This window comes from Ursus americanus, chromosome 26 (assembly GCF_024610735.1).
Source record: "Ursus americanus isolate L20-20 chromosome 26, mUrsAme1.1.p, whole genome shotgun sequence".
Classification (NCBI taxonomy): domain Eukaryota; kingdom Metazoa; phylum Chordata; class Mammalia; order Carnivora; family Ursidae; genus Ursus; species Ursus americanus.
Window position 1 is genome coordinate 23,126,689 of NC_142152.1, and position 20,606 is coordinate 23,147,294.

General features: G+C 44.0%; 1 protein-coding gene across 2 annotated transcripts in view; it reads left to right on the plus strand.

The window, feature by feature from the left end:
* Nucleotides 1-20,606, plus strand: part of NRXN3 (neurexin 3) — a 1,516,445-nt gene that overhangs the window by 498,373 nt on the left and 997,466 nt on the right. For both annotated transcript variants that reach the window (XM_045807717.2, XM_087856158.1), the window contains exons 5-6: nucleotides 2,780-3,218; nucleotides 7,214-7,597. In XM_045807717.2, coding sequence (XP_045663673.2) covers nucleotides 2,780-3,218; nucleotides 7,214-7,597 — 823 coding nt within the window. The remainder of the gene's footprint in view (nucleotides 1-2,779; nucleotides 3,219-7,213; nucleotides 7,598-20,606) is intronic.

Sequence of the window (20,606 nt, forward strand, 5' to 3'; positions counted from 1 at the left end):
ATCATTATTATTTTCAGTGTTACTATGGTTAGGCCTATTATCAAGGTCATATAGTAGGTGAGCCATTTTCAGTTCCTTGTCATTAGTTATATCTTAAAAGGCCAACCGTTCTGCTCTACTCTCTCCTGGTGATGGGGAGGAGATGGGAAACAATTCTATAGCTGAATGTTAGGTATTAAATAATTTGTACTGGAATGACCCATCTATTACCTTATTATCATGGAGGTGGATTGTAAGACTTATTTTAGTATTTAAGTTTTGTTATTTTGCTGAAAATGGAGACGATAATACAATCTTTTTTTGGGGTCGTGGAAAGGATGAAATGAGACTAACAGCTACATCACCTCCCCACAAAGTAGCTGAGATTTCTGTGCCCTTGCTCTGTGCCATTCTTAGTGCTCGACATGTATTAGCTCATTTCATCCTTGCAAAATAGTTTACTCCTCTGTTCCCATTTTGAAAAGAGAAAAGAGATCCAGATAAGTTAAATGACTCTGCCAAGGTCACACAGCTCATATGTAGTGGATGTAGGACTGGAGTCCAAATCTGGATCCTGACTTAGAATTTGAATAAGAGAAAGTAAAGCACATGGCAAAGCGATTGCCATACTCAATAATGTAATGTTAGCCCCTTTCCCTTTCATTTTTTTCCTGTTTGTTGGAAAGATGTGATGTTACTTAGAGATCGGAGGACCAAGACCCATCCCAGGGCACTGCAATCAAAATTCAGGTCTAGTAACAGCAAAACCTCTTTGAAATTCTAATTTTGGGGAATATCATTAATCCCCGCTTTTACATGGATCACACCAGGGTTCAAAAATCATAATATTTTTTTTTTTTTTAGTGTCTTAGGGTGTTTTATTCTCCCACCTATGTATATGGAGGGCACATACAATGTGCAAAAAACACAGATCTCCTTCCCCACCAACTCCTTTTTTTAATAATAATTTTTTATTATGTTAGTCACCATACAGTACATCCCTAGTTTTTGATGTAAAGTTCCATGATTCATTACGTGCGTATAACACCCAGTGCACCATGCGATACATGCCCTCCTTACTACCCATCACCGGCCTATCCCATTCCCCCACCCCACTCCCCTCTGAAGCCCTCAGTTTGTTTCTCATAGTCCATAGTCTCTCATGGTTCATTCACTCTTCTGTTTAGCCCCTCTTTCTTCTCCCCTTTCTTCTCCTACCGATCTTCCTACTTCTTATGTTCCATAAATGAGTGAAACCATACTACAATAATTGTCTTTCACTGCTTGACTTATTTCACTTAACATTATCTCCTCCAGCCCCGTCCATGTTGCTGCAAATGTTGAGAAATCGTCCTTTTTGATGGCTGAGTAATATTCCATTGTATATATGGACCACATCTTCTTAATCCAGTCATCTGTTGAAGGGCATCTCAGCTCCTTCCACGATTTAGCTATTGTGGACAATGCTGCTATGAACATTGGGGTGCATATGACCCTTCTCTTCAGTATGTCTGTATCTTTGGGGTAAATACCCAGTAGTGCAATTGCTGGATCATAGGGTAGCTCAATTTTTAACTTTCTAAGGGACTTCCACACTGTTTTCCACAGTGGCTGTACCAACTTGCATTCCCACCAACAGTGTAAGAGGGATCCCCTTTCTCCACATCCTCTCCAACATTTGTTGTTTCTTGCCTTGTCAGTTTTTGCCATTCTAACTGGTATAAGGTGGTATCTCAGTGTGGTTTTGATTTGAATTTCCCTGATGGCCAATGATTTTGAACATTTTTTCATGTGTCTGTTAGCCATTTGTATGTCTTCATTGGAAAAGTGTCTGTTCATATCTTCTGCCCATTTTTTGATTTGATTATTTGTTTCCCATGTATTGAGTTTGAGAAGTTCTTCGTAGATCTTGGATACTAATCTTTTATCTGTAGTGTCATTTGCAAATATCTTCTCCCTTTCTGTGGGCTGCCTCTTAGTTCCTTCCCCACCAACTCTTAACACTTCATGATTTTCTTTCAGTAGTACATGTGCATGGTGGAAAAACAAACAAACAATACCACGGGGTGTTGTGAAAAGTCAGTCTCTCTCCCATTCCTGAATATGAACCTGACAAATCCACTCCCCAGTGACAATTTCATACTTTCTTGTGTTTCCTTCCAAGGACGTTTTATGCATTTAGGAACATATATGCATATAACACATATGACCCCCAAAACACACACACACACACACACACACACACACACACACACACTTAACACAATGATAGTGTAGTGCACACGTTTATGTTCCTTGCTAATTTTACTTAACAGTATTTCTTGGAGAGCATCCGTGTCAAAACCAGAGCATTACCTTGTTTTTAAGGAGTGCATGATTGTCCATTGTGGGACGTGCTGGTCTGGTGCTGATGGTCATTTAGGTTGTTTCTGGTCTTTTACTAAGTATACTTCAGTAGATATCTTTGTATTTAAATATTAGTGTTTGTGCAACTCAGTTTCTCTTGATTTTTACTTGCAAGCTGGTTTCGTGTAACTTTCTGACAACACAAAGAATTGGCCAGAAGGAGACAACACAAAAGGAATAAAATAGAAATGTGGGGCCTTTTTATGGCTTACATGTACCCCCAGAGGTCTCTTCTGATGCTTTTTCAAACGCCGTGTCTCAAGTTTCTCATATTGTTTCAGACATATTGTGTCCTGAAGCCTCTTCTCGGGCTTTTTTCCCGGGTACCCAGTGAGCCGTGGCTGGGAGCTGTTTGCAAGGTTGATTCATATGGCACTCGTTTGGCTTTTGACAGGTTGTTTATAAGAATAATGACATCCGTCTGGAGCTGTCTCGCCTGGCCCGGATCGGGGACACCAAGATGAAAATCTATGGTGAAGTTGTATTCAAGTGTGAGAATGTGGCCACGCTGGACCCCATCAACTTCGAGACCCCAGAGGCGTACATCAGTTTGCCCAAATGGAACACCAAACGCATGGGTTCCATCTCCTTTGACTTCCGCACCACTGAGCCCAACGGCCTGATCCTCTTCACTCACGGGAAGCCCCAAGAGAGGAAGGATACGCGGAGCCAGAAGAACACCAAGGTGGACTTCTTTGCTGTAGAACTGCTCGATGGCAACCTATACCTGCTGCTTGACATGGGCTCAGGCACCATCAAAGTGAAGGCCACTCAGAAGAAAGCCAACGATGGGGAATGGTACCATGTGGACATTCAGCGAGATGGCAGATCAGGTAGGAAGAGGCATGATTGTGATTGAGAAGAGAGGAAAGCTGCAGCTTTTCAGTCTGTTTCCTGGCTCTCTATTTTTTTATTTTAATGTTTGCGCTTGCATGCATGTTTGACTCTTTTGCTGTTCTCTTTAATGGTTGTTGTAAGATTATGTTTCTGAACAAGATATCTGTCTCGTCGACGGTTCGCGTGGTCCTCCCTCCCTTGTCACTCACGGCAGAGCCGTCTCAGTGATAGCTCCAAGGCCCTGGAGCCAAGCATGGTTTTACAAGTCACATTTCCACTGCTACCAAAGAGGCTGTCGTGTCACTGATGTGATGTTTTTTCCTCCCCCTCCTTTTCTTCTTCTTTTTCTCATCACCATGGAAACACAATTGTGACATCACAGGTGCTGCATTATGTGATTACTCTGTAGGATAAGCTTCACTGTGCAAGAGTTTATGCAACGCTACACCCTTCAATAATTGGCAAGAGTCATGTTGCAGGGAGAAATTATGACAAGAAAGGAAAAGGCAAATTGATTTTTCCTGAAGTCATGTTCAATTTAAAAAGCCTTCCTTTGGTGTGAAAGCCTATATTTCACTCTTTGCTCAGACCTCACTAACTCTCCCTTCCTCTTCATAACCTTTTACATTTGGTTTAAATGGCTTTGTTTGTTTCTGCAGCCGCAGATCAAGCAAGCTAGCCCCAGGCAGTACATAGCTACTGTGGAATGGTAACAAAGAGAGGGAGGAAATGTGCGCGTGCGCACACACACACACAAATAGAGAGTCTGGAGCTTTTGAATGCCTGGACAGTCTGCCTGGCTTTCTCTGGACCATGTGGCAGTGAAGGTCACATTCTGTGCCATCAGAAAGGACATTTCACCGGGAGTGGTAACTAGAGCATGTGGATTTCACACCGATTTCCCGATTCTGCATTTAGGCAGTGTTCGGCTCAAGAAGAAGGGTCTTGGCTGTCTTTGCTGTATTTTTAAGGATTCTCTCTCCTGGGAAACACAAAGTCTGTCATTTGGACATTTTTGTGTAGGCGCACTTGGCCACTAATAGAAAGCGATAGGTTCCCTCAAAAGGCTGCAGCCAGAAATGGCTGAGCTTTCCGGGGATGGTGTTTCTGCATAATTCCACAGCCAGAGGGATGACGGAGATGGGCAGTGTTGCCCTTAGGAGGAGCTGGATGGGTTCTGCGTAGAGGGCAGACGGGTGGCAGATTGCAGCCCTGGCTGGTTTAGCGCCCAGCAGGATGCCTTATTGATTGTCTGAAATCTAATCAGAACCAAGAGGCTTCAAATTAAATGTGCTTGTTGAGTAAGAATGAACAGTTTGTGCTTTTTTTTAACAGAAAAAGACACAAAAAACTATTTTCTCTGGAGGCCAAATCTTTTTCTCTTTCTCAATTTATCCATACAGTGTCAGCAGGGGCAGAGCCAGAAAGCTATCCTAAAATTAAAAGGGAAACACTTCTGTTGGTTTTAGGACCGCGTGTTTCGGGTTTCTGGAGTTCCATTATGGTTGATGGGTGTCAGGATTGGCTAGCCTAGACCTGACACAGCTTAAAGGTTACCTGTGTGTGTCACAGGCAGCCTAGAGCACAGGGAATTGTTCGATGTTTACTTCTCTTTATTCCCAGCACTGAGTGCTTTTTCAAGTGGGGCATTTATTTGTTAAAACCATCAGTGGACCCATCTTTGACAAATCTGTCTGGATTTCAGAAGCCTTGAGTTTCATATCTGGGAGCTATAGCTGGCCAATAATGATACATTTGATCAAAGCCTGTAATAATTTACTGAGTAAACACATCATTGTCTCCTGAACGCAGCATAACACAACATAACAAAATCTTACTCTGATCTGTTAAACTTCCTTTCTTCACACGGGTATCTTCTGGTACGTTTTTAGTTACAAACGTGTACCAGAATGAATAGTTATGAAAACATCTGTCTATGCAAGTATGGTCCCTCCTTCCTTGCTCATCCAGAAGAATGACATGGGGAAATCATGGTGATCACTCTCTAGTTGGGGGACTGGTTCTTGAAACTTGATTAAGTGCATTCAAAACAGTTGTGGTCTCACCCTCAGAGGACGGATTTCTCAGGATGTACTTATGGCTCCAACATTTAAATCCACTCTGCTGCTGTCCGTATTAGGCAAAAGCTGCTGCTCCAGGTTGGGGATCAAGCAGCTCTGTGGGCTTGTGGGGGGTAGAGAAAGCAAGCAGTGCACGAGCAAAGGAGACACAAACCTCAGCTTGCTCATTTGTGAAATAGTGCCCCTGTTGACTCCTCCCTCGCGAGACTATTTTGAGGATCGAGTCCAGAAAAGCACATACAGTACTTAAAAGGGTGACCAGGACATAATTATTGGCATGTAGGTTTCTAAAATTTTAAAAACGAAAATGCAAAGCTGATTTCTCTAGGGGAAAACTTCGAGGACAAAGTGGGGGAAGCTCTGTTGCTGGCATAACCCTCCCAGAGGTCCCTAATTGCTGGCTTTGTAATTTAGAGTGTGCTTCACACTCTTGATCTTATTTGATCTTCTTGGCCCTTCAGGCTGTCCCTTTCAGAGCCCAGGGGACTGAGACTCAGGCAGAAATGAAGGCTGCCTGACGAACGGCAAGACCAGGTATCTTGGTACCAATAAAGCACTTCAAGAATACTAAGTAAATTTAAAATTTCTGGCATGATGTTCAGATATCACCTTAATTTTACGGTTTCTTTGATTTTATAGTTTAGGAAAATGGACTGTAAAGTAGCTTGGGGACTGGCCTAGGGGCAGAAGACCATTTAGGACGAGAATCCCAGTCCCCAGTTCCCAAGCCAGGCTCTAAGTTTGCACTGTCCCGTTGAGGGGTCCACGACCCTACTGCTGCTGTACCTGGACTGCCTCTCTGATCTCATCTCTTGCTCACCCCTTGTGCCCTCCCACTCTAGCCACACTCTGACTTACCCCAGGGCCTTTGCAGGGGCCGTTCCCCCTGCCTGGCATATTCTTCCCCTTGGACTTGGCATGGTTGCGTGCTTTTCAACATTGTGGTTTTAGTGTACCCGTCACCTGCCTGGAGAGGCCTTCACCCACTATATGTATTAAAGGAGAACCCACAGGCTGCTACCACCCATTTTACTCTCTTCCTACTACCTACCATTACCTAATTCTCTTGCTTATTGAGTCATTTGTTTGATTTCTGTCCCTCTGCTCTGGGATATCCGCACCACAAGAGCAGAGACGTACCTGTCAAGTTCATCCCTGCACCTACAAGTATACCAGAGACACAGCAGGTGTGCAATACATATTTGTTAAAAGAATAAACAAACATGTTCCAGTTAAAATTTCTCCAAGGCAGTGCTCCAAATATTCACTGGCAGGGCTGGTAACTAATGCCAGTGTAGAGGGTATTAGTGCATGGAGGGTTCCATCCCTTTGGGCACAGCAAGTGAGTGAGGAAGACTTTCGCAAGCACTTCCAGGACCCTTACTCTGTCCCAAACCCTGAGAAGCACTTTACATATATGAACTTATCTAATCATCACACCAGTCTGGGGGTGGGGACAATTATTTTCCCACTTTACAGATGAGGACATTGAGGCCCTGGCAGGTGAAATCACTTCTTCAGGGTTACACAGCTAGTACCTGGTAGAGCCGAGATTTAAACACAGGCAGCAGCTGTGCTGCCCTCACCCTGTTTGGTGTGTGACCTTCCAGCCGAGACTGTAGAGAAAAGATATCACGTTAGGTATTCTTTCGTTCACTGAGATGGTCCTGAATCCTCCTATCAGTGAGAGCATCTCAGTAGCAAAGACTGGAACCAAATAGCCTAACATTTTCCTTTCTACTGTCTGGAAGCGTTTGTACTCCCTTGCTTGCATTGTTCTCACCTGGCCAGCCACCGTGAGTCTCTGAACCCACCTGCTGGGCTCCTTTCATTTGGTTCATTGACTGGCAGCCTCACCTGTGACGCTCAGAGGGCCGTTAGCTCACTCTGTCTCCGTCCTTCCAACCCAGGTACCATATCAGTGAACAGCAGGCGCACGCCATTCACCGCCAGTGGAGAGAGCGAGATCCTGGACCTGGAAGGGGACATGTACCTGGGCGGGCTGCCGGAGAACCGTGCTGGCCTCATCCTCCCCACTGAGCTCTGGACTGCCATGCTCAACTACGGCTACGTGGGCTGCATCCGTGACCTGTTCATCGATGGGCGCAGCAAGAACATCCGGCAGCTGGCGGAGATGCAGAACGCTGCGGGCGTCAAGTCCTCCTGTTCACGGATGAGCGCCAAGCAGTGCGACAGCTACCCATGCAAGAACAATGCTGTGTGCAAGGACGGCTGGAACCGCTTCATCTGCGACTGCACGGGCACTGGCTACTGGGGAAGGACCTGTGAAAGGGGTGAGCTGGCCCTCGTGGGTGGCATGCAAGGTCCGAGTGGGCGTGGTGTATGGCAGGTGTGTCCCGAGATAGACCTACCGTGCTTTCTCTGTTTTATAGAAGCGTTTCCTTCCATTCACTGCTTTCCAGATTATACCCTTTTTGGTTCTGGATGCATGAATTTGTTAATTAGGGTTAGATCCCAGAAAGAGAAACTTTAGACTAAATATTACCGAGATCATGATACCTTTTCGGTTAAGTATGAGACGTCTTCTATCCAGAGTGGGTGAATACTTTTCTTTTGGGTTTCTGGGTGGGCTAACGAACTGGCTGTGTGATTTATTCATTTAACGCATGCATTTTGGAGCTTTCTACATGTTAGCTCTTGGATTAGGCTTTAAAAGTACACTACTGAACAAGGTAGACCCAGTCCTGTTCTCATGGAGTTGCTGTCTGGTGGAATATTTAGTCCTTAAATAAACAGTTACAAACATGGGGAGGTTTGTCGGAGGCAGCAGGATGTATTGGTTAAGAACATGAACTCTGGAGCCAGGCTAGGTGAGAAATCTCACCCTTATGGAGTGATGTGAATTTTATCAAGATAATCAATATCTTTGAGACTTGATCAGGTACCTACCTCAGAAGGTATTGGTGTTGATTGAGTAGGTGGGTTCCCATACAATGATTAATACATGTCAGTGATAGTTATAGTCGTAGTGATTGTCATAAACATCATTAAAGGGAAAATAGACGTTTGGGGGGGGCCCTCTGTCGGGGGACCCGGCATACTGTAGAGGTTCATAGAAAAGCTGCTGCCAGGAAGAAATATGCGATGTGAGACTTGAAACAGGAGTAGGAGTTAGCTTGGCAAAGCGGTTAGAGGAAGGCATGTGTCTTAGACAAGAAAGACAGACTGTGCCAAGGGACAGAGGTAAGAAACCATGGCACAGTTGGGGAACTGAGTGAAGTCCAGAAGGTACTGGAGTGTGGCGTGAGGTGGGGGAAGGGCATGAGAGATGGCTGAAGAGGAGGGGAGCACACAGGCCAGGATGCTGGAAGAAGCCCCTTCCCATTCACCATGCTGCATCTTATATTTGCACTGAATTTACAGTTTGGGTGAAGGGCAGATCTAAAGGTAAAGAGAAGCAGCATCAAGACAAGGAGGTTCTGGTCTATAAGCTATGTCTAATTCCAGCTTGGTTTATTCTTTTATATGCCAAGCTTACAGACTTCAAGCTGGCTGTCCATAGGTTGTCAGCCTCTATTTTATTTGAAAGGATAATCTACATAGTTATCAAGTGTTTGCTGAGGGCATAGCTCTAGGGTTTTAAAGATACTGCATATTCAATAGACATAGTTCCCGCTCTCAAGAAGTTTATCATTTCTTTATCTGAGGAGTTGAGATGTCTCTACAAGAAACAGTAATAAAATGATACAAGGTAGCAGCATGAGCACTATTGGTGGACCAGACTAGGAGGACATAGAGATTCAGGGAAGAGAAGACTTTCTTGAGGACCTGCAAGGTCTCATCCCTAAAGACCACCAGTGGCCAGAATTGTCCAGTATCAGGAGTCTGGGGATGAGGATGAATTCTGGAACAAGCCTGGAACAGGGGCTGGATAACCAGGCAAAGATGTTTTCCAGGACTGGCTTTTGTGAGGTCCACTGCGTAATAAGAGGTGTTTCAAGAGAACTGTAGATCTTTTTTTACATCTGGATCAAAAACAGGACACAGCACATTGGGGTAAAGGAGGAAGAGACAACTTTCTTGGAGCTCATGGAATGTAAATTCAGACTTGCTGAGTTTTCAAAGCTGCCAAAAGCCGAATAGGAGCTAAGATGAGGAAGCAGCCATCTGGAACACAAGTGGGCCACATGGGGCTGGTCAGTCTGTCAAGCTCCTAGACTTTTTCCAAACATCTTTGTAGGGTCGACTACCCTGGTCTTGGTTTGGGGCCATAGAAAGGGCATTTGACCTCTGGGATGAGTGAGACCGTTTTGGTGTAAGCCACACTGTTACAGATCTTCCACCACCTACGATGTGGTGTAAGAACCAGAGATTACTTCAGACCCCTCACTTCTTCCTTTAGGGTCTCTCCCCAACTCAAGGGCCTTGGGACTGCTGAAGACAGGAGCAGTGACTGTAGCCAGCTGTGTACGGTATCTCTGAGCTCACCTATTCCAAGGGCAGATCCATGGGAGTTGGTCCAAGATTTGCCAAGTACAGTGAAAGTCACTCCACCTTTTACGTTGTCACTTCTGACTAGTCATTAAGAGGCAGCTGATTGGGGATATATGAGGGACAATTATTCCTGGGACAGTGCAGCCAAGTCGTCCATTCTGGCCAACTGAGAAGGAGCGTAACAAATTTAAGACATTTGGTCTATACATCGCTCAAATCCCAGACGGTGCACCTGATTGTTTTGTTCCCCTGCTAATTGTTTCCTGGCCCTGTATTGTTCCTGACACCATGTTCAGAATGAATCAGTGGAGTGTAAAAATGATAGGACTCCACTTGCTAGCAGAGAAAATAGAGTTTCCCAATGACATTGTTTTTCTTCATTGAAACCGATTTCTCAGTGGAGATGCTTTGAGTGTCTTTTATTCATTTTTTTAAATACATGATGCAGACATTTATTGAAACCCTAGTGTGTTACAACCCTAGTTGTATCAGATCCTGGAAATGCAAAACCACTGACATATCTCCTGATTTTGATAAAGGGGTATATAGTCCTTCCAGGGAAACAAAGGGAAATGTGGGAAATGTGCTAACATGTGGTAGATGTTATGCTCTATGTTTATAGGGTAACAGTAGGGCAAACAGATGGGAGAGACCAGGCCTGTATAGGGGAGTGATGGTTAGGAAAAGGGGATTTGAGGTTTCTTGGATCTTCTTGTCTCCTATTTCTAACAAAACTATGACCCTAGAGGCACTTCTGAAGAGTGGGGAAGGCAAAATATTTGTTAACATTCCTTATGTAAGGACCATGATCCCCTTGGGATGCAGGAATGCTGCCCCACCCCCTGTGACCCCATCAACCTGGGCACTCAGTTTACCATTTTCTCTACTTTTTTTCTATAAACATTAACCCTAAGCCTAGAAATGATCATTCGTACTAAATGTGATAAGATTAAGACAATTTCTAAGACAGTGTCTCCCATCCAGCCCAAACTGTGCCCTCTACTTGGACTTTGTTGTGGGATCAGTCCCTCGATATCACTGGTCCCACAATAGGACTGGTGGGGTTAGAGAGGCATTTGTTTATATAAAACAGAGAAAGCATAGGTGGGATGTTAAAACTGGTATTCAGAGAAAAAGCAGAGTTGGGGATGGCCCAGGTCAGACCCTAGATCAAAATAGCCCAAGAACTCAAGCAGAGTGAGCAAGCAGTTCGGTCTACGGGGTGACTCCCAGATCAAAGCTGTCCCTCAGAGACAGTGGAATAAGGCAGGGACCTAGGAAATATATGAACATATGACAGTAATGTTCACTTGCAGGAGTATCTTTCTCTTATAGTAAAAGTGGATGACTCTTGTGTGTACCCTCACGAGAGTGCTTCTATTGCCTGTGAAGATAGCAACTCTAAATCTTGACATTTAACAATCAGCTGGATGTTGTATTTAGATGGTTTTGGGATGATCTGATACTATTCTAAGAAGATGTCGATCTATCTTCCCATCCCAGTTGTTCAGCTCTAGCTATTTTGGTTTGTTATTCATAGTGAGTGTGGGAGACGTCTGTCTCCATGACCTAAAAAGCAAAGGCCTGTTTTAGCTGCTTAATGCTGGTCACTTTGTTTGACATACTTGTCTGCTGGAAGAACACCTGCCTTCCTGTGAAGCCTTATTGTATTGAGGAAACGTTCAGCTTCTCTTTCTTAAGAAGATACGATCAGTTGATGTGGAACAACCACGGCATCTTCTCCTTGTCCAGGTGGCCAGACCGTTTAGTTCAGTTGGTGGGAGCGAAGCATCAGTAGCCAAGACTATGGATTTGATTTGTCTGTGGACCATCAAGCTTCAGTTTGATGAGGCCACTGCAGATTCTGTCCTCTCCCTTGGGTGGCTTTTTCTGAATGTACGCCATCATTTATTTAGCAAGCAAGAACGGAGGATTCAGCACAAGTCCATTCCTATGACAAGAAAATTAACCCACAGTACAGCACTTAGAATCAGGGTGGCCCTAGGGGTTAATGGCATGAATGTTAGAGTCAGATAGACCTGGTTTCTGTGCTGCTTCTGTCACTTACTAGCTCGGTGACCTACAACCAATTTATCTCTTAATTCTAGAAGAATTAAGCCTCAGTTTCCTTATCTATAAAATGAAGATGCTAATACTTTCTAGGTCATATTCTTTTGGTTGCAAGCTACAGAACTGACTATGGCTAATAGAGTCAAGGAAGGGGATTTACTGCATGATTACCTAAAGAGGTACTGATCAGATGAAGGTCTCACTAACTACATCTTTAAAAGGGAAGCAGAATAGCTCCGGGGACCCCAGGGCACTGCAGTTGAAGTGATTCATCTCTCCTAGCTTCCAGGTTCTTGATTTTTCTATCTACATTTACATTTTCCAAAAAAAAAAGAAACTGATTGGCCCAATTTGGTTTGTCTGTCTTTCCTTCCATCTATCAGCTCTGTCCAGGTGGGTGGTCACCTAGAATAAAGGATCACCCAGATGCACACGCACGTTTGTGTGTGTGTGTGTGTGTGTGTGTGTGTGTGTGTGCGCGCGCGCATATAAATAAAATGTTACTGAACCGTTTTCTTAGTGCTCTTTCATGGCTAAGCTCAGCATACCCCGACCCATAAGGCCATATCCTGTTACAGATATCCAGCCATGTGCAACTGCTTCTGTCTGATAAAAGAAAATATTTCCTGGGATCATGGAAATCAGATGCCTTTGAGAATATTAATTTGCACAACCAAGAGAATGTGATGAGAGGGTAAATCTGCTCTTCTCACTGGGTCCCGGGATTCCATTCATCTAATAAAAACACCAGCTGAAAACCAAGAATGCAGATATTCTGAGTTTTCTCAAGTGACTCTTGTTCCAACAGGGAAAGAGTGCAGATAGCAGCTGTTTCCCTTTCCAGCTCAGGGGCTTCCCTTTCAGCCAACCCTCTGAATGCTGCTGTGTGCTCCTGGGAAAGCGGCGGCATCTTCTGCCTGGGAAGGCCGAGATACCACCTTTAGATGAGATGGGAATGTCATCTGGATGCCACGTGGAAATTATGGTGTCAGAACTAGTAGAGCTGGCAGGTACTGTTGATGTTTCCTGTTCCTGATCCTTGTTTCAGTAGGTGAGGAATTGGAAACATCACTTTAACTTGGAGTAGCTGTAGAATGGTTAAAATTCACGATTCCTGACTCTTAATCTATTGCACTTTCTGTTACATTGAGCAGCCTTTCCTTCCTATATATCTGAAAGAGGTTAGATTATAAGGTCATTGAGGGAAAAACAATGCATTAAATATCTGTGTGGCCCCCCACTGAGGCACTGTGCTATACAGATACTGTGTGGTTGTTCAATGTTGGAAGGCCCCAGCCCTCTGTCCTGGGTCTCCTGTTAGTCTGCACACTCATCCATAGTCTGTCCTCACCCACTGCCGTAGCATTGACAGTCATCCGTATGTCAGTGACTCTCAAATCCAGGATCTCTAGCCTGGAACTCTCTGGAATCCCAGATTTCTGTATCTAGTTGTCTACTTGAGATATCCATTTAGATTTCTGATAGGTATCTTAATCATAACATTGAAAAACAGAAATTCTGAGTCCCTCCTCTCAATGTTAGACTTTTTTTTTTTTAATGTTTTTTATGTTTTTCCCATCTCAGTAAATGGCATCACCGTTGTCATTGGCATTCTCATTGATTTTTCTCCCATCTCATTAAATCTCTCAGCAGATTCCTGTCGATTCCTTATTTAATCCCATCCTCATCTGTTCACCTCTCTCCCTCTCCATTACCACCATCCATTACACAGACATCATCTTAGGTTGGTCTACACTGATCTCTTTTTTTTGGACTAGATAGCACGTCATATGATTATGAAAAGCTCAAAATCATTTTTTGCCTTTTTTTAGCGTATTAAAGTTAGATTATTAAAATGCTTACATGTTCAACACATTCCTGCTGTAAGTATCTTTAGTTTCAGTGGCTTTTGATTCCCCAAATTATAGGAAATGAAGCTACGATACCTCTTTGGAAATAACTTCAGCATTACCGTAGCAATTGCACAAGTAGGCATCTATCTCTTCTCTGTACGAGGCATGGTGAGCTAAATTGTGGGATGCAAATTTGTAGAAGACATGGTTTCTATTCTTCATGAACTCAAAGTCTAGTGGAGGGGATGGAGAAGTAGTCTGCAAATTGTAATGCAGTCTGCCAAGGGCAAGAATTCAGGGAATAATCATAGGGAAGAAAGAGATAGCAATTGGAAATCAAAATATGTTTAGCACAATATATCACTTTATAACTGGTTCTGGATCCACTGGAATCTGCTGAGACCGACTCACTGGTGTAGGAATAGAAGAAACCTGGCTTCCAAGGTCAAATATAATAATGCCGGTCACTTTTGTAGGTTCCAGTGCCATTGAAGATCTGCCCCTATTCCGCAGGGATTCGCAGGCCCTTTATTTAGATATGTGACCTTGAGATTCTTACTTGGATACTCTGGCTTCGCTGTTCTGCAAAAATAAAATGAGGCAGTTGAGTTTCATGCTCTCTCAGGGCCCCTCCAATTCTAAAACTCTGCGATTCTCAAATGTCATCAGCTTGGCAGTGTCTTTCCTTATCCTGAGGAGAGGGGTAAAGGTGAGTGAAGGGCAGGATAGGAATGCAAGTCCTTGTTCTTTCCAGGCTGCAGAACTGTCTGAGTTAGGAGGCTGGGTTTAGTTATATCAGCACTGCAATGAAGTACTCTGATTCCTTCATCCATGAAAATTAATGCCTCGGTGTACTGGGAATACTTCAGGCCCGTGATACATAAGTTTTTTTTTTTTTTTTTAAAGATTTTATTTATTTATTTGACAGAGATAGAGATAGCCAGCGAGAGAGGGAACACAAGCAAGGGGAGTGGGAGAGGAAGAAGCAGGCTCATAGCAGAGGAGCCTGATGTGGGGCTCGATCCCATAACGCCGGGATCACGCCCTGAGCCGAAGGCAGACGCTTAACCGCTGTGCCACTCAGGCGCCCCAATAAGTTTTAATTGATGGATTCATGAATAGAACCTTGGATTTCGTAAGAGCATTAGAAGGCTGTCTCCTTTTCAGTCCAGTTTTTACCCCTTTTGATGGGTAATGACATGTATCAGAGAAAGGGTCTTTTTAAGAAATAGACCATTCATCAACACCAACCAGCATGTTCTCACTTTTTCTTATTTGTTGGTATTTGGGTTATTTTGGTGACTACCATAGCAGCAAGAAGATTTATCCTCTTCTTTATCCTCTTCTTATTTTCTGCTTATGATCCCAGGAAGTTGACCCATAGTCCATGGAGCCTTCTTAGGTGTTATTCTATCAGGTTAGGGTCTGAGACACTGCTAATCACAGCTGCTCCTGTAACTTCAAAGACAGAGTCAGGGAAAGAGATTCTAGCTGCTCTGGAGTCTTGAAGCTCAAGGACCTCAGAAGGATAGGCTGGGGACTTCAGACATCTTTGAAAAATCTACAGCTAGGCCTGTGGTCAGCCTGACAATGTGAGGGTCAGAACTTTGGGGCAGCACGTGACAGCTGCTTAGGACCATTTCACGCCTGCTGTGGGCTGTGGTTCTGTCAAATGCAGAGGCATGGGGGCCATTTATATTGCCAGTCTGTACCTTTATTACTGCCTTGGCTAAAAGCTTCTTAACTGCCAGCAGACATCTGCCCATTATGGATGCAATAAATTGAGATGCTGCTGAATTATGAGAAACAAGTGCTTTAAAATGCACACAGAGTATTATAGCCTTTTCTAGTATCTCTGGTTTTGCGTGTCTTTCCCCAGGTAGGTGAATCCTTCCTTTCTGCAGTCTGGATTAAGAGGAAAGGGCAGTTAAGAGATCTATTTATTGAGAGAAATTATGTGCCTGCTGTATGTTAAGTTCTTAATATACACTGGGCCATTTAACCCTCACATCCACTCTGCGGGCTGCATATTATGACCCTCATTTTCTGGATGAAGAAATTAAGGGCTTGATTCGTTCATTCCAAAGCACCCATTGAGCACTGTGTGCCAAAGCTGCGTTGAGCCCTTGGGATACAAAAGCATTGATTGTGTCACTCCTCACAAACATACGAATACATTCTGAAAGGTGGAAGGTGGGACAAAAATGCAGGGAGAAAGATCATGGACAGCATCACAAACTGGGTTACACTACAGCCGAGGCTTGGTAGAGTGCAGGACTCTGCCAGGTAGACCAGGCAGGTAAAAGTATTCCAGGCAGAGGGAACAGATAAGTAAAGGTGACTTTGGTAAATCGGAAGCTTTCCTTGTGTATGGAATCTAAAGCTTGGGAGTAGGAGATGAATTTGAGGGGACGTTTTAGAAGGTGTGGCTGGAGGGGTGGCAGGGCCGGTTGTGAAGCACCTCCTTTGCTCTCCCAACAAGTGTGGACCTTATCTTACAGGAGGCGTGCCATTTTTAGCAGTGTGATAACAGCATGGCAGGTGGGAGACAGGAGCCAGCAGACCAGTGCGCATGAGTTCTTGCATTTGCATTAATTCATGAATGAGAAGTAAGAGCCCTCAGTGAGGTTAGAGAAAATGGAGGTTGAGTTTTGGGGACACATCCAATAGACATATAAGGGGCAGTGTGCGTGGGACTTAATTGTACAACAGCTCAAGAGTGGCTGAGACTGGATTAGAACAAGTGTTTGGCCAGAGAAGTTACTGTTTCTTCCCTGTTCTACTCAGCCATCTCGGAGCAGTTGGAGATTCTTGGGAGGAGTGGGGAGGATGTTGCTAGGAGTCACCTACCTGTGCTGGTCCTGCTCTGAACATATGCGACTAACCCTCCGTCTGTGCTTCGGTTTCCAGGTTTCCCACTGAGAATATCCACAGTGGCTGCTTAAGTGGCTTGTTGGGAGCCTAGAGTCAAAGTGTACGATGTGCTTGTGCTTACGTAGATAAGCCAACATGCCCCTCTCTGAATCTAGAGTTCAGCAATTCAAGAATGAAAACATTATCTGGCTGGTGTTTTTATCCCATTTTTTTTCTTGTGTTGTAGAGATCACCTAGATAAGATTTTTGTGTTTAAGCACAAGATACAGGCTCGAACTTAAAAGTGGGAAGGAGGGTTGTGCCAGAAGGGAACATACCAAAGCACACGCTTCTCTATACTTCAGGCAGTTTGTACTTGGAATCAAGACATGACTCTGGTGTAATCCTAGATTTTTGAAGAATTATATTAAAATGGTCTGTTGTAACTGTGATTATCTTGACCAAGCTCTCTGGCATAGATCTGATGAGAAAACTAATTGTAGTTTCTCTTTCTCTTGTAAAACTGGCCATATTTGAGATTAAGCCAAAAGATTGTTTTCTTAGAGATAGGGAAACGAGATTTTTAATTTTCCTGTATTCCGGTATCTCATTAGGACTTTACAGCAATGACACCCAGTACCGAGGATCACGTACGCGTCTGTGCATAGAGCACATGTGTATAGCATGTGGGTATAATTTCCTTCCAGTTTCCCAGACGTTTCTCTATTTTATCATAGGTTCTGTTTTAATCCAATTTGGGGTTATTAAGGGCAGGAGATAGCAGACATGTAGCAATCATGAAGAGAAGGCACAAACTTAAAATCTGAAACTCGATTGACCCAAAGAAAACCAGACGGCGTATAAAAAGTCATAGATCTGTTTATCTTGCCACAGGCTTAGATGTCATGTGGCACACCCCCACCCCCAGTTTTTGGCTAAGGAAACTGCGGTCTCCAGGTAGGAATTGAGTTGCTCAAAGGACAGAATATAATGTTCTTAACCCCTCATTTCAGTTCCCTGGCTTGGCTTTTTCAACGATATATGCATGGGCAGTATCTGTACCTGTTTTGTGCAGATATGTGTTTATGTCCCCATGACCTGCTAAGCAGTAGAATCGGGGCCTTCTAGGAGAAGCATTTGGTCAACTTGCAGTAATTTAGTCTTATTGGTAAATTGTATCTGAAATGGCAACTGATTGAGAGAGAAGAAATGTGAAGAGAAAGACATGTATACATTTCTCTATTCTTTCTTTCATCACCCTTCCCATCTTGCCCCATGAGCAACAAATAAACCCAGCCCCACAGAGAGGGGGCTGTAGGGACGAGTGCCTCTGGCACTTCGGGCTGGAAACCCTGGATACGAACAGCTCTTGGAAGGCCCCCTTCTGTGGACTATTGGACCGCCATTTCCCTGGCAAAGAGATGCAGTCTTTCTTGGAGAAGATCATTTCATGCTTCTTAGCATGTTTAACCTTTACAGCAAGGCAGTCTCATCAAAATGACAAACCCCAGCAGAGCCTCCTGAGAGGCCAGTAAATCAGAAACCTTATGAAATCTGTGGGATTAGCACGCTCTCCTTCTTTGTTTCCCCAGGGCAAGAAAGCCCCATGCCTTTCAGATTTCAATCTTCTCTGGAGGCCCCTTGTCTGGAGTTGCCTGCTGTGGCCCACTGGTATTTGAATATTGTTTTCCTGCAGTTGCTCACAGCCACGCTCACACCAGCCAAGGGCTGCACATTCTGATCTCTACCAGCGACATTGTAAAGATAACCGCTCTGATGTTTGCTTAGTTGAATTATTCCCACCCTTGAAGTCTTCCTTTCTGGGGCTGAAGATAGTGGCTGGCTCTTAATGTCAGCGCCTGTCGTGACGGGCTGTTGCTCACCGGGACCTCATCTCCAGCTGGGTGTCTCTGCTCCCCTTGCCCCATTTTTCAGTCTGTAAGGAAACTACTTCCACAAACAGCCCGACTTCTCTAGCCGCTACAATGTGGGGCTTCCTTCTGTGGAGGGCTACAAAGTCAGGTCTATGTGGAGTGCAGAAGTGGAAAGAAAAAAGATTGATGAATAAAAATGCTGTGAGCTGTTGAGGTGATAAAAACATTTATAGGGGATGGTGGTGAGGGGGTGACTCTTACTGGAATTTATAGATCATATTTACAGTTGGAAGGGACCTCTGAGGTTTTTGAGTCTAACCCGATCTCTCTGACACATAAATACCCTTGACAAAAATTCCTCAAATGTTCTATGGACTCTGGGAACATTTGCTCTGTTTCCATATGCTTACTAGATGTTTAGCAGTGGGTAGCTTATTTAATTGTTGTAATAACTATGCAAGATAGGTGCTATTTTTGTGCTGTTTACATCTGAGGAATGGTATGGTCAAGGATAGGTTCAAAAACCTGTCCAAGGTTGTCTAGTTCTTTTGGGCCACCCTCCACCCCCAAGCCTACTCTTTTGTGGTCAGTAATACTCTATGGCTCCCAGTGACAAAGGAGCTCACCTCCCCTTTCATTTTTGGATAGCCCTAACTATTCTAAAAATCTCCTTTTTGCCATAAACCGAAGTCTCAATTCTTCTAATATCTTTCTTTTGATCTTGGTTCAGGCTTTGGGAACGATACAGGATTTATCCACTCAGGTGACATTTATTCAGTACTCACTATGCCACGGACACCTGGGATATATAGAACTGATCAAACGGAAACCCTCTTCTAAAATAGACCTTCAGTTATTTCAAGAGGACTGTCATTTTCCACCGAAGCCTTGTCGGTCATTCCTAGGATAGACATCACTGCCTTCTAAAACCACCCCTCCCCTGTTAGGGTTGTGAGTTCCTTCGTGATCTAGTGGTCATTGAAGTAGCTAGAGGAAGGTGAGGAGGGGCTGTGCACTCCCGCAATGGAAGCATGGTTTCCAGTACCAGGTTGCTGTGTGAAGCAGGGAAGGCTCTCAAGCAGCAGGCATGTGTTATTAAAGCAACAGCCAAAATGATTATCAGACATCACAACATCATATGGACTATGGGCTCGGGTCAGTGCGATTCACTGGTATGCTTGAGGAGTGTATGCTTTTGCTAGTTTCTTAACCCGAAAAAAAAAAATGCCTTGGGCCCACAATAGGTAGCATACATTTACTGCCTAATTGTATTTTTCAAAATAGTTCTAGACTGAGTGGGCTAAAAAGCACGTATTTCAAAGCAAGGCTGGATTTATTTTTGGCCATATGAACTTCTCAGGGTATCACTCAACAAGGAGACCGTGTTTTTGCCAAGTATCAGCTAATACAGAATCATCGAATGCTAGAGCTGGTCACAGCCTTAAGAGTCATCTAGTCTGGTTATGGCGATCTACAAAGGAAGAACCGAGGTTCAGGGTGGTTATGTAGGTTGTCCAGAGTCACACAGGCAGCCATGGTGGGGCTCCTCACTCAGGATTTTGAATCCTGGACTGGGACTCTCTATCCTAAGGCCGTGTCAGGAGGTGCTCTAACTTAGTGCCTTTGGTATGGTCATCCTGCATAGATGACAACAGAAGGCTTGTGTAGAGCAACATGGAAACTTTGTGCATAAGCTCAGTGGCTCCTTGCGATTTTTTTTTAACATGTAATAGTCCTTTTATTTATTGCAAATAGGCTAGGCAATTAATTCACAGTTAGCAACTTATGGCCTGGAAAATCTCATTACCCGAACGTTACATTATCAACACATCTGTTTAAAAAGAGATGCTTAAAGAAGTGGTCTGAACATCCAGATTCCTGATCATCTCCAAGAAGGGGGAGAACCACTGAAAGACAGTTTTGGAGGGAGTGTGGGTTGTACCAAGTTTATCAAAGGCAATGAAATTCACACATCAGGGGGTATAGAAAGGGAATCCACATTTATTGAGTACCTACTATATGCCAGGTATAGTTTGGTATACTTAGGTTAAGGTGCAGGAGCTTTGGAGTCAGACAGAGCTGGATATGAAACCCCGTTCCATCACAGATTACTGTGCGATCTTGGGTGTGTTTTAACCTCTCTGAGTCTCTGTTTTCCAGTCTATAAAACAAGCCTTTTTGGGGTTGTTGTGAGGCTT